Source organism: Cryptomeria japonica, chromosome 11 (assembly GCF_030272615.1).
Source record: "Cryptomeria japonica chromosome 11, Sugi_1.0, whole genome shotgun sequence".
NCBI lineage: Eukaryota > Viridiplantae > Streptophyta > Pinopsida > Cupressales > Cupressaceae > Cryptomeria > Cryptomeria japonica.
The window spans coordinates 581,640,592-581,654,947 of NC_081415.1; the positions used below are offsets into that span (position 1 = coordinate 581,640,592).

Below are 14,356 nucleotides of genomic sequence, written 5' to 3' on the forward strand. Positions count from 1 at the left end.
ATTCTCTGCTTGATTCCATTCCTTTCTAGAGTAACATAGTAGGATTTAACTTTCAGATCCATGTGCCAAGAAAAGTTGCAATTTTCTCAGGATCATTTTTAAATTTATGGGATTATACACGATCCTTGAATCCATTCAAAAACGGGTTTTGTTCCTATCTTAGATTCTGTTGAAGAATTCCTATGATAATAAATTGTGGCAACAAATGGCAATTGGTTGAAACTTGAAACATGTTTGTACAGTATTGCAAGATATTAAGGTCCTTGGCAAAGTATCATCTGTTAATACATGCTGATGTTAAACAAGTTCATCAATTGTTTATTTTTGTTTGCATCAAACAGTTTTTATCCTAAAATATATATTCTATCTTAGACTGACAATTTAATGAATTTTAGGTAGGGCGCCATTGTCTTTGCAAATATATTCTACCACGAAGTGTGCTTGATGTTCCAAATATACCTGTTTCACATTTCAATCAACATATGAAGGATGTTGTACTAGAGGATGAGAACAAATTTGATATAGCTGGATTGTCTGATGCAGTTCGAGGACGGATAAATTGTATAACTGCTTCAGGAGAGGTAATATTATGTCTTTGTAAAAATAGTTGGACAGTGATATATTATCATCTATCAATCTGATTTTACAAACATATGTAGGCGTGCATAAAATGTGTGTGTGTTGTGCGTGCATATGAACTGATGCAGACATGTAAGCATTCTCTACATGTTTTCTTGTTAGTTTAATCATTATTAGTCAAGATCCAATTGGGCCATAGTAAATTACTGATAGATTTCATTTTTATGCTTATATGTTTTTCCTCATTACCTGTTTTATTGTTTGATATTAAAACACCAGTTTTGATGGTTTTTAGTGAATTTTACTCCTTAAATGTAAATTTCAAATTGATATTATTTGATTATTTTATAATGGTAATAGTAAAAAATCAGTTTTAAATAAATTACAAAACAATAGGTCTGGGATAATCCTCATTGAATGGCTGTTCCAAGATACAATGTGGTTTTGTCAATGGCTTGCCTTTCTTAACTTGAATTTATGTGTTTTTTCGGTGCTTATCTTTGTTTATATACAGCATCAATTCCAATGATAGGAAACACTCTAAATGCTTATCAGAAGTTTTTTTTTTGGTTTTAATATAAGAAATTCATCTGCTAGTAAATCAAGAAACAAAGTTTTTTTTTTGGTTTTAATATAAGAAATTCATCTGCTAGTAAATCAAGAAACAAAGTTTTTTTGGGTTTAATATAAGAAATACATCTGCTAGTAAATCAAGAAACAAAGTTTTCATATCAATAAAACAATAGTTTAGCTGAGAGGGGATGGTTCTTGAAAGGTGGCCTTACCTTGCAGTCACTGAAATCCAATAGCTCTCAGCTGAATTGTGTGCTGGTGAAAATTTGTTGCTATCCCTGATAACTTAAGTTCACCCAAGTGAGTATCTTTCCATGATAGGTCACCATAGAATGGATAACTAGATTAGCTTAACTTCAAATCTAGGATGTCTTGTAGGCAGAGTAGCCAGATACTCCTTTGTCCCTCCCTGGGCATGCATATCCCTGTATCTGAAACAGAAACGTATCTGATACGGAGTAGATACACTTCGGATATTGTATCCATGTGTGCCCAAGAAACCTTTTTTCAAACCACACTAGATACTATGTGATTTTTGAAAAAAAAAAAAAAATTGATGTAAATCTTCCTAAATTTAATTTAAAAAACTCCATTCATGCATTAAAATAAAAGTAAAAATTGGTATAAACAAAACCTATACCAAATGAGAAAGACGAATGAATTGTTTTTCTATTTCAGCGACCCATTTTTTGGGATATCAACTCTACTATTTTTGTATATTGTAAATTGTGAAATCAAATTATAATTATTAATGTAGCAATTATGTGTCTATATTGCCTTTGAAGTAATGAAAATCTCCTCTAATAACTTAAGAAAATTGAGTCAATAAAAATAGTCCAGCCAAAATTGAATTATGGATCTAGTCCATGATTAGGATAGTTTCTTGCATTCGTAAATCTTCGCACACATCCTAACACCCAGAAATTCTGATATTATTAATTGAGAATTGTGATGCCTTGAGTGCTAAAATTTGATAAGTATTTGCATAAAATAAAATCAGGAAATAAAAGATTGAAGCAACCCATAGAGAGGAAAATCAACACAAGAAGGGTTCTTGGAAAAACTGAATGTGGAAAAATTTGTTGAGACTCTAGTCTCCTCATTTCCTCTATTATCATACAAGATTTACAAGCCATTTGTTTGAATGGATACTTTGTTTTCCTTTTCCATTTTTAATGCTTCTTTTTTTAACTTGATCCATTTTGGATTATTGTACTTCTTAAAGCCACATATACTTTTTGTCTTAACAGATTATTATAAAATACTCAATTAGTCACAAAGTGCCATCACATAGAATACTCAAATATTTGCAACATGTTCTATTGTTGAATACTCAAATATTGGCAACATTTCTTCTCTTTTTATTGTCATATCTTTTTGAGATATCATCTTTTGTGTGCTTCTATCCATGGCTATGTACTATGCCAACATTGACAAGGCTATTGATTGCTGCTAATTGGTGTTGGCTGTTAATATACTGTTCAGTTACAATTTCTTTCCGTGTTAAAGCCATTGTTGCAGTGACATGATACAAAAATCCTTGTGAAATTCAAATTTAGTCTTGTAGAACACTCAAATATTGGCAACACGTGTTATTGTAGTATACTCAAATATTTGCAGCCTGTCCTTGGCTCTTTTTGTCATAGCTGTTTTTGAGATGTCCTCTTGTGTTTGCTTCTATGTATGGCTATGCACTAGTCAACATTGTCAAGGCTATTGATTTAGAGACACGAGTGCTGCTCCCTAACATTGATGATTAACATAATTATAAGTTAATATCTCTATTTCCATGTTAAGGCAATTGATACAATTCCATTATATGACTATCCTTGTGAAATTCAAGCTCAGTCTTTATTTGAAAACATGCATATTTTGTGCATGGTTAATCTTCATGATGTTTGCTAAAATCTGAAAAGGTAACCAAGAACTATTTCTTAGTATAACAATCTTTTAAGAAGCTTTTTATAGTTACTGTTCCCATTACTCGTGAGTTTTCATATTCTTTAGTATGTTTGCACAAATTTTCTTTGGGATGAATTGATTTATCTGATTCTTGAGCTTTGGAGTGTGGATAAACCGAAGCTTTAAATTGGCATCTATTATAGATGCTTGCAATGAAAGAGCAAGATTTCTCACTTAGTGGATATTGTAATTATGGATACTTGCAAAGCATTGGTCATTGATATCGTCTTTAGTTCACTCAGAACATTTCTATTTTATGCATTTTTTCTATAAAGTGCAAGTTCTTTATTTGTTCTATATATATACTGCTGACAGATTTATTTTCAATCTTACTGATGAGAATTTTTTTGACTTTGTTGTAGGTCTTGAGATGTACGTTGAGGGCTGATCCAGTTTCCTCAGTAATGGAAGATTGTATCAATGCATTGTCAGAGGGACTTAGCCCTTCAGTTTTTCTATTTTTTTTGAAATCACTCTGGGGCCAAGATTGTCGTTTGTCTTTGTCAGAGACAAATTTTGGAGTTGATTCTGAGTGGGAGATCTTTTCAAGGCTGATGATGGAGTGGATGAGAAATGTAAATAATGTATATCCAGTACAAGTGGAGGCCAAGAAAAATTCAGCCTGGGATTTCTTGCTGTGCAGTAAGATGCACATGGATTATGTCAAGAATCCTAGCTTAACTGGCCTTTCACTTCCTCCTGTTGTTCCAGGTTTAAAAATATCACCCCAATCTGCACAAACTACTGCTAAGGTGTCAACTGACAATATCTCTTTCTATGAAAAAGGTTTGGTCGAAGTGCTAGACACATTACATGCTGTATATGAAGACTACAAGCTGGATATACTTCACAAACAGTATGTATCTTGGCCTTGTAGTTCAATAAATATTAGGGATATTGTTGATTTGAAAACAGAAAACAGCATAAGGAAGTTTTAGGGAAAGGCAAACAGGAGTTAAGAGATGTTTACACTGAAACATTTCTTGCAGATACCAATACCTAAGACAGAAATGTTGACAATGTGATGTGATGGAGCACAGCATTACATATATCTTTTGTTTTATTCTGTTTATAGGAAATGTTTCATTGCACTTTAAGATTCACCATTTTTATCCAGAAATGTTTGTCATTTTTATCCCCTGTCTCCTTAAGTTATTTTTCCACAGCATAGTTTTGTCAGTACCTGAGAGCAGAGAATTTTCTTTCAGAAACTGTTTAATTTCTAACTTGTGCATAAGCTATTTGATTGTCAATCAGAACTGGACTTGTCAGTCAACTTTTTTAATTAATTTTTATCTCTCTATATGGTATTCACCTCCTCAATAACATAATCGATAATCATTTATGGTTCTTATATCTTCACTTGTTCCAACCTTTCAATTTTCAGTTTTTGTACTCTTACTGGTGGTTTGTTCAGGGATTTACACCTACTTGCTTCTCTCTTGAGTAACATAGCAGCATGCCTAGGCGAGGCAAACTATGTCGATTATTATGTTCGTGATTTCCCAGGGTTTTCGCTGCATTTTCCTGTCCTTAGAAGAGCATCCAATCTCAAGAATCCACCTAATTTGTTACAGTGGCTGCAGAATCGGTTAAAATATGGATGCAGTTCCAAAGATAGGGAAGGACTGCCCTCATTGCTTTGTAAGGAAGGAATTATGTCTGTAGATTGGTCTCGAAAAGTTGTAGCATTTTATTGCCTTTTGCTAGGCAGTGAAAGCACTGGTAAACATCTTGTTTCAGGTATATCTTTTAATGTTGCCAGTGGTACTGTTAACTCTCCAGAACAGTGGACCGTCTTGTCAATGGTTGCTGAAGGGTTTGGTTTACCACAATTAGATCGACTACCTTGTGGAGTTTCTCTTCCACTGAGGCATGTAAGTTTGTTGGTCTTTATATTCAAATGACTGTTTGGATTGGTTTTCTTGTCCTTCTTGATGCATGTTAAAGGATGCATAATCTTCTGGTTACAATAATGCCCAGTAGCATACAATGATATATTACTTTGTTTTTGATTTATGTCTATATACCTATGAGTGCAATCTTTATTTATTCTTGTTATTTCTATTGAGGTTGGTTTGGAGTTTCTCACACTCAGAGGGCATGCCTGATATAGATTACATTTAGAAGCAAAAGCAATAGTTTAAACACTATTCCTTCCATGCTACGTGTATCTATTAAATGTTTTAACATCCTTGCCTTGGGCAACAATATAGCATTTTGTGTGTTAACAGTTATAAAGACATTGATCATGCACAAGTTTTACTCGATGTGCACTAAAAATGATTGTCTGTATGAAATGCAAGATTGTGGAATTTGGAATGCTACAAGGAGTTTTATCAGAGAAAAATGAAGTTTGGTGAATATTCTGACTATTGCTAATGTCTCATGCACTGCCCTTTCATGTACGATGCTCTTTGAAAGAAAACTAAGTCTGATATTCCCTTAAGTGATACATGTACATCAGATTGGTCTTTAACTGTAATGCATCATATTCCCAGTCAAGTGAGAAGAGTAAATGGTAGAAATTGTGATTTTTTATGTAATCAACACATGCTTTAGTAAACAAACTGCTGTGAGTTTCTAAAGAATGTGCTTGACTAGACTTTCTCAAATTGATGATGCAACCTTAGAAAAATCCAGATTCATGCACTCTTCTTTGACCATATACACAAAGGGAAAAAAATATTAGAGTAACTTATATAAGTACTCTTTTGTTGTATGCAAGTTTATCAGATGAGGATTTCATTGTTCCCCCTCAATTTTGCTGTATGCAAGTTTATTAGAGTAACTTATATAAGTACTCTTTTGTTGTATGCAAGTTTATCAGATCTTGATTGAGACCCCTCAATTTTGTTGTATGCTTGACTAGACTTTCTAAAATGTTTGATTCAAAGTTTTACATTAGAATCACTATTAACTTTCTACGTTGCTTCTCTTCCCCAGGTTTTCTTCAGCTCGTCCTCTTATTTTGCTTGTAGTGTGTCCCCATTTGTCTAGCTCTGAATCAACAATAGAAATCACTTTTGAGATAATAACCTTTGGCAATGATGGCATAGTGTAAATGGCTTTCTGTGATTCTATTATAGGCCAGGGACATTTTTATTAGAATAATATCTTAGTTGTTTATTATTTAATGGTCAATTTTATATCTTAGTGTAAATATTAGATGTTTCTAATTTTGCTTCAGTTATCGATTGTTTTATAATGGAAACATCAATCTTGTAACTCTATAAATGATCGTTTGATAATTCATTTAATTCATTCATTATTTTACCAATTACTTGCGTAATATGGTATTAGAGCAGGAGTTCTAACTTCAAAAAAAACCGTTCCACGATCTTCAACCTTTTTTGAATTAGAATTTTTGAAAGGCTTTTTTTTGAAGGCTTCTGTTTTATGAAAAATTCGTGGGCCTGTTTGTGACTCGTCACGGATTTGGTTTCATTTTTTTTGACGCCTTTTTCTTCAGTTACAAATTGTGTGTGGATTTTTTTTTTGCGCCTGCGTTCTGTGTTGTGTGTTTTTCGCGCCAATGTTCTGCTCTCTATGCTCGCGCAAATTCTGTCTCGTCTCTGCGTTGTTTTTTTCTGTGCTTTGTTGTTTTCTCTCTGCGTGTTCACGACCCGCAAATTACTTTTTCGCGTTGCTGTTCGTGCCTTATCGTGTCTGCGGCGATCTTCTTCGAGCCCGTATTCTAGTTATTTCGGTTTTTTCTGAACCCGCACGAAGGTTATATTTTGAAAATCGCATGTCTTCTTCAATCCGTGACGTAGCTATGCATGACCCGTAGATTCGCACCTAGGGTTTCTGTTTCAGCGCCTAGGGGGACACGTTGTTGAAGAATTTTTTTTTGGGTCCTATCAATATTTTTTTGGGTTTTTAGGCAAATTTTTGGGTTGTCATCAAAATTTCCTGGGTCCTCCAAAATTTGTACATTGGGATTTGTGCAAACAGATTTCTTTAATATGCCTCGAAATTCGTGCTATTTTTTTGCACCAGTTTCGTACGTTATGCGTTGCATTGACGCGATTTCACGCGTTGATAACCTCCAACCTCGATATTCGTGCTGTCAATTGCGCAACTAGCTTTGACCTTAGTTCTCTTGATGGCATCCTTGACAAATATTTTGCTTGAGGGGAGTTTAGAAATTCAACATCAGAAACTACAATACCTAGAAGTAGCGGATGTTCACAATTTTCAAGTGTCGTGTCATTGATCAATTAGTTCTTGGAAAGGCCACCCGTTCTTACTGAGGATCAAATTGCAGATATCCTCACCGAATCTTTGAATCCGGATAGGTTTGTTAAGTTCAGAGGGCAACTTGGTGTAGTAGGCAGATTGACCATTAAGGGAGGGTATTAGAATAATACCTTAGTTGTTTATTATTTAATGGTCAATTTTGTATCTTAGTGTAAATATTGGATGTTTCTAATTTTCCTTCAGTTATCGATTGTTTCATAATGGAAACATCAATCTTGTAACTGTATAAATGATCATTTGATCATTCATTATTTTACGAATTACTTGTGTAATAATTTTCACTTTACTGGTTAATTTAGATTTGCCCCTGAAACTGGGTTCACTTCATACCGAGTCCATGTATGTAGTCCAGTTTGTTGTGGATGTGGAAAGGGCTTGGCAAAGGTTGTGGTGATTCGTTTGACTATGCTCTACAATGTGTTTGACCTTAACGCACGTATGGAGGTTAGGATTTGCTGAATGTCAAGAGGGGAGAAAGTTTCCCACAAGTCACACCCAAAAACAGGTTAACACAACATATATGTGAAAGAAAGCCACAAACATACACTTACAATGAAGGTAAGAACACATACACAACATACATAAGTTGAAGTAAGGCAAGAATGATGATCTCAATTCATTATAAGGCCAATGGTGAAACTTACAGTTGCAAAAATGCAAGATAAATACAAGTCTTTAAGAGAAGTGAAAGAGCATAGAATAGCTCAAGCTAGTAGGGGGAGAACCCTTTACAATGAGGCATAACAACCTTATATAGAAAACTGGTCGCATAGGAGAGACCATTGGTCAAGGGAGAGAAGCCTTGACCCTTGTGTGTGTAGGGAAATGTCAGTCAGGGAATGCAGGGAAGTGCATGCACCTGACATTGTGTACATGCAAGCAAACTGGCCATACCCTAAAAATGTAATCCCAAGAAGAAATGTACTTCTAGAAGGTGGATTGACTGACATTCCAAAGTCAGAGTATGCATGCATGACATAAGTAACCACAAATAAGCATGGCCTTGTACTTCTCTTGATGGAAATCCTACAAAAATCATTAAATGCGCCCCTTTAGCTTCACAAAAGGTGTACAAGTCGCAAGAGTTGTTGGAGCATTAAGAGCCTTAAGTGTTGATCATGCCATCTGGAAGTGTTGCAAGCCGGAAGGAAGTTGGGAAGACTTCGGAAACACAGGTTACCGAAGTTGGGAAGACTTAGGCTTGGGATTTCGGAATTCTGGGGTTCCGGGGTTGAGGACTTAGGAACTTGGGAACCTGGGGGTTCCGGAGTTCCGGGGTTGAGGAAGAGAAGACTTAGGAACTTGGGAACCTGGGGGTTCTGGAGTTCCGGGGTTGAGGAAGAGAAGACTTAGGAACTTGGGAACCTGGGGGTTTTGAAGTTTCGGGGTTGAGGAAGAGAAGACTTAGGAACTTGGGAGCTTGGGGGTTCCGGATTTTCGGGGTTGAGGACTTAGGAACTTGGGAACATGGGGGTTCTGGAGGTCTGGGGTTTAGGAAGAGAAGATTTAGGAACTTGGGAATTTGGGGGTTCCGGTGTTCCGGGTTTGAGGACTTAGGAACTTGGGAACCTGGGGGTTCCGGGGTTGAGGAAGAGAAGACTTAGGAATTTGGGAACCTGGGGGTTCCGGGGTTGAGGAAGAGAAGACTTAGGAACTTGGGATTTTGGGAGTTGCGGAGTTTCGGCAAGACAACACTTCATACTTCATGATTCCATTGTTTTCTCTTTGATCAACTAAGGTGGCGCTTGTCCATAGAACATATCTTTGATTGGTTTTGACTGATGGACCAAGGGTGTCATAAAATGACAACAGTGACCATTGAGGAGGCGGAAGAGGGGCCTCAACAACCGTTTGTTTTGTATATTCTAGGTCAATAATTTCTCCATCATCTATTATTCCCTCTAGAATCTTTGTTAGATCCAGATCTACAATTCGCTCCAAGGTGAGCCTGCTATAGTCCATTTTCTTGACATCTTCCTCTGTGCAAAGATCAACCCATATATACTCAAGGCAATGAACATGAGTGAAGGCTCTCTTAATTTTGTCCTTCATCCCTCGATAATTAAATTGTTTCCTCGCCTTGAACTTCTTCAACCTGATTTCTTGAAGTTCAGTTTCCATTGCCTTGTCTCTCCTTGAGGTTGTCAAGGAATAACGATCAATCTGCAATGGATTGTGGGAGGATATATTGATGCCTAGCTTATGATTGTCTAATTGGACTGCATGAACTGTCATTTGCTGCCTAGCCAATTCCATTAGAATGATCTTGTCAGTGGGATATCTGGGTAGCATGTATGGTTGATCTTCAGAACATCCAACCCTCATGTAGGTGAAATTTGGGAATTATAGGAATAGGCATCCATAGTCGTTTACCTTCTTCCAGGCTGCCTTAGACACTCTCTGATTCTTGAGTGTTTTGTTAAATAAGCACATGAAATGACCAAAGAAGGCATCCCTCCTGTAGTGAATCCTACTAGGCCTCAAAGTAAGTTTCTCATAATACCTCCATACTGGTACCGACGATTTGCCATCCTTGTTGGAAAGACCAGGAAATTGTCTAAGTGACGCTGCTATGTACAGCAAGTAGGAATTCATATATGACTTGAGACTTGTGACAGCTGCTCGCACAAGTTATCATTGATGACTTCAGCCCAGAAGATATGTGATTGCCCATTCTTTATGACTACAATGTACTTGTACATCTAGATCTCAAACACATTGGAATGTTTCAACCCCATTATTCTACTGAGAAGTGTGATCATATTGTTGACTTCCTCAATGAAATCAAATCGATACAACTTGGGCCATCTTGAGAAACAAGTTCGGAGAGTCTTGAGCCATTTAGAGTTAATATACCTTATGTGATATGATCTTTTTTGGTTGTAATGTTCCAACACACTTTTCATAAAGATATTTGCATATACTGGGTCAGCAGGAACCTTGAATAGCTTGTCAATAGTCTCTGCATCCAATCTGATAATGATATTGCCATCATCATCCTTAATTGTTTTGGATCCGCTGGCAAAATGAGTAGCACATGCAAGCACAAACTTGGGCTCCAAGGCAGCCTTTGGGAAAATCGAGACCAAATGGATGTGACTATTCATGAGCAGCTACATGCCATGGGTTGGCGATCCCTCTGCCCTCTCAACATGCCAACATGTTGAGACATATCAGACATATCAACATGTCTGATTTCTGTGTAATTAATTTCATCCACTAGAGAGCTCACTTGAGAAGGAGCAATCTCGTCTTTAGAAGCTATTGGGATGTCATGACACTTGCTTGGAAAACCATTGTCCAACCTTAGACTTATCCTTACACTTTCATGATATTTATCATAGAAAGGGTACAAAGATGAAAGGATGAACTTGAGTGATGCGGAATGGATAAGGTTTGACAATGACAAAAGGTGGATTGCAAGTGCATGGAAGCAAGCTTAGAATACGAAGACTTGAGAATAATGATGAAACCATTACTTGCAATTGGGTCTTTGAGATCCAAATGCAAGCATACTTGCTTTTGAAATTGGATCTTCGAGATTTGATGGCAAGAAAGCAAGTTTGACATATTTAGAAATTACTTGCAATCGGGTCTTGCATATGTGATGTGCACAACTGGAAGAAGTTTATCATTCTACACTTGGAATCAGGCCCTTAGGACCCGATTGCAAGTGAAAGTGTCTTGCAAATGGATGATGAAAAGCTTGCAACATTTATCACAAATAGGTGAAAGGCTTGTTATCGGGTAAGGAAAATTTCCACATTTTCACTTTTAGTCGGGTGTTAAATACCCAATTGTAAGCAAACGTGACTTAGCATTTACAAGGGAAGGATATTAATGAGCTAGCATTTGGGTCTTTAAAACCCAATTGCAAGCGATCATGAAAGTCATATAACAAACTTACAATCGAACCTTAAAGGTCCAAATGCAAGGCCTCGTGAATACAAATTGGAGGGAAGAAAAGACTTGCAATTGGGTTTGAAAAACCCAACTACAAGTAATACGATTTGAAGGCACAATAAACACGAACTGCATACAAGGGTGCAAATTCCGACGGGAAGAAAATGCACAAGGAAATGCATGGGAGGCACTAAAAACTCATAGGAAAGATATGCATATATGGATCGAAACAATTGCTAGCGGGGAACAAAGAAACTTGCAAGAAGAAAAATAATGGCCCTCAAATACATTGCTGGAATGTTGAAACCATATCGCCCAAAGGGATGCAAAACAAAAAAACACGACTAAGCAAACACAAAGGAAAAAGATTGACAAGAAAAGAAAAGAAAACATTGAAGAACATACCTAGAAAGATAGAAATCGCACAACTCTCAAATACAACTTCAAAGAACCAAAAGAAACTTCAAAGGCTCATATAAACGATTTGAAAAGAAGACTCCTTGTATAATGCAATCACTGCATCATTAATGCAATGAAACGCATAACACCCTTCACTGATGAGTTTGGAGATGAATCGAGCTACTAAAAACCCGATGCAAATGTTGCATTTGTTTGAGAGACATCCGCTTGTAGTCAGGGTTTCAACACCCGATTACAAATGAGAAGGAACATTTTAAAAGAAAGAAATAAAAAAGGACCACTTGTAATCGAGTTCCTAAGACCCGATTATAAGTGAACACAAGACATAAAACTAAACCTTCCTTTACTTGCAACTTGGTCTACAATACCCGAATTTGCACAAGAAGAGAGGGAAAAGACATTAAAAATGAACCAAAACTGAAACAAAGATGACAAGAACAATTCCACATGACTAGAAGAACATTTTAGAAGAGACTTCGCCTCGTAAAACACGCTCAAGTAATGAAAACTTTGAATTTTTAAGGGAAAATTCATAGGGGTTGTCACATTTTTGAAAATTAAAAAATGAGGACAACAATATGTAACTAGTAGATTCATTCTGATCACATCTGATATGACAATATTTGACATCTAAAGATAAAATCGTATCTGAACTCAGATATGGTAAGAATATAAATTCTCTTTATACAACATTGCAGGAGTGCTTATTTCTTGATCTATATTACTAGAATTCTAGGTTGCAAATTTTGGAACATTATGCTTTTATGGTCTTGTTGCTTTTCATCAATTCATAGAATAAGAAGATATGGTTTGAGGACATTAGGAAGAAGGTGAAGAAGGAGAGGGAAATTTTGGCTGCAATTCATGTTGACGACTGACATTCTAATGTTAAGAAACATTGGCTATTGAGGTCATTATTAGATGGCTATTAGACTGGTTGAGGATTACCTTTATCTTATGCATATATTGTAACTTGTGTGTCGTTCTTAATTTTATCTCTAACAAGGCTATCTATTACTGTATGGATGCATGCAGCAAGCATAGCGCATAGTTTAGGGAGATACTATTTTCATGTCAATGGCTTTTGAATTCCCCTGGAACATTATTTGTATTACTATTTATAATGATAAAGGGTTATGGTCCTTTCTTTTACCATGCACTTTGCCTAGGAAAATCTGTTTGATTAGATTAGTTGATTAACCATCTGGTTTCTCTCCTTTTGTTGAAATTTATATTCCAGAAATGTGCTTTATAAGGCTAATGTAAATTTATACAGTTGCTTGAGATTGCTTTTACATCTGGGACACTGGCTTACAATTTATTGTTAAATTCACTCAGTATAAATTATCTCCACCTGTTTTTTCTTTCTGGTAGTTCATATTTATGCTGTAAAATCAGTTAAAAGAAACAATGTTGGTTGTACTACATGTTGTTCTATGGATATTCTTATTGTAAGTTTGGCTTTTACTTTCTGTTAGGCTCTTGACAGATGTCGAGAATCTGTTCCATTTGATTGGCCTGCACCTGCTTATGTGCTTGTTGGGCGTGAAGATTTGGCATTAACTGCCATTGGCCGTTCAACTGCAGAGAGATCACCACATAAAGTTCAGAGTGTGTCTAATTATCTTAATCTAATATCTATGTCTGCACCGTACACATTACACTTGCACCCGTTGATTGTTCCTTCATCTACCACTGATCTTGAAGCGACTGTTGTCTCTGGGAAGCAGAGGGTCGATTCTGCAGCAGAATCAGTTGTTGATGGGATGGAACATATGTTCAACCCATCCACACAGTTACGATTTGGCCGTGATCTGCGACTAAGTGAGGTATCTTTTTTCCTGATGGTTGACCTTTTTTGTTAATGCATTGAAAAATGCAGTTAAATGCTTTTTACAGTCAAAAATATTGGCAAAAAACCAATCAGACTATCAATATTTATGAGAATCTTTTCGCTATTTTATAAATCTGTATTTATGCCTATAAAATTATTTCTACTATGGCACGATTTCTTTCACAGAATTGAGAGTTTATCCTGTAGTTTTAGTACAGCTGGTTTTTCTGATTTATGAAAATACAAATACTTTTCCTTTTCATGATTTGTTTTTCTAATTTTCAGTAAATTCCACTTGCTTTTCAAAATGTTTGATTTTTGTGCACTGTCCTCTTTGTATCTGCTTGAGTAAAGAGATAATTTCTGCTGAGAAATGAGTTGCTTAAGTTACATAATAATGTAGACTGTTGCATGCATGAAAGAAACTAGAAAGAAACAAACATGCAGAAAACATGAATTTAACAGGTGGGATTTATCTTATTGTATCCTAGAGGCCATCAAGGTTACTAGCAACGTGCAATGCTGTTCTAATTGCTTAAATGCTTGCTATCTTAATGTACTACTTAGTAGAACTACCTGGAAAACTCTATCCAAGGATTAATGAAATAAATACATTTCTGCTTAGAAATTGTAGAGATCAGTAAGAATGATCCTTAAAAGTCAGTTCAAAATTCTGTCATATTCATGACCACCGTAACAGTAGTGCAACAACCCCCTTACTATGGTTGGCAGTATTGTCCTTGTGCAGAATCTTTTCTGTTTTTCTTCTGGATTTACGACCCTCCTGTAGATGTTTATGATGCCAATGTTTGTGGATCATCT

At 36.0% G+C, this 14,356-nt stretch overlaps 1 protein-coding gene across 1 annotated transcript in view; it reads left to right on the forward strand.

The window, feature by feature from the left end:
• Positions 1–14,356, forward strand: part of LOC131072914 (anaphase-promoting complex subunit 1) — a 310,855-nt gene that overhangs the window by 54,023 nt on the left and 242,476 nt on the right. The window contains exons 9-12 of the mRNA XM_058009211.2: positions 396–581; positions 3,477–3,970; positions 4,532–4,991; positions 13,179–13,529. Coding sequence (XP_057865194.2) covers positions 396–581; positions 3,477–3,970; positions 4,532–4,991; positions 13,179–13,529 — 1,491 coding nt within the window. The remainder of the gene's footprint in view (positions 1–395; positions 582–3,476; positions 3,971–4,531; positions 4,992–13,178; positions 13,530–14,356) is intronic.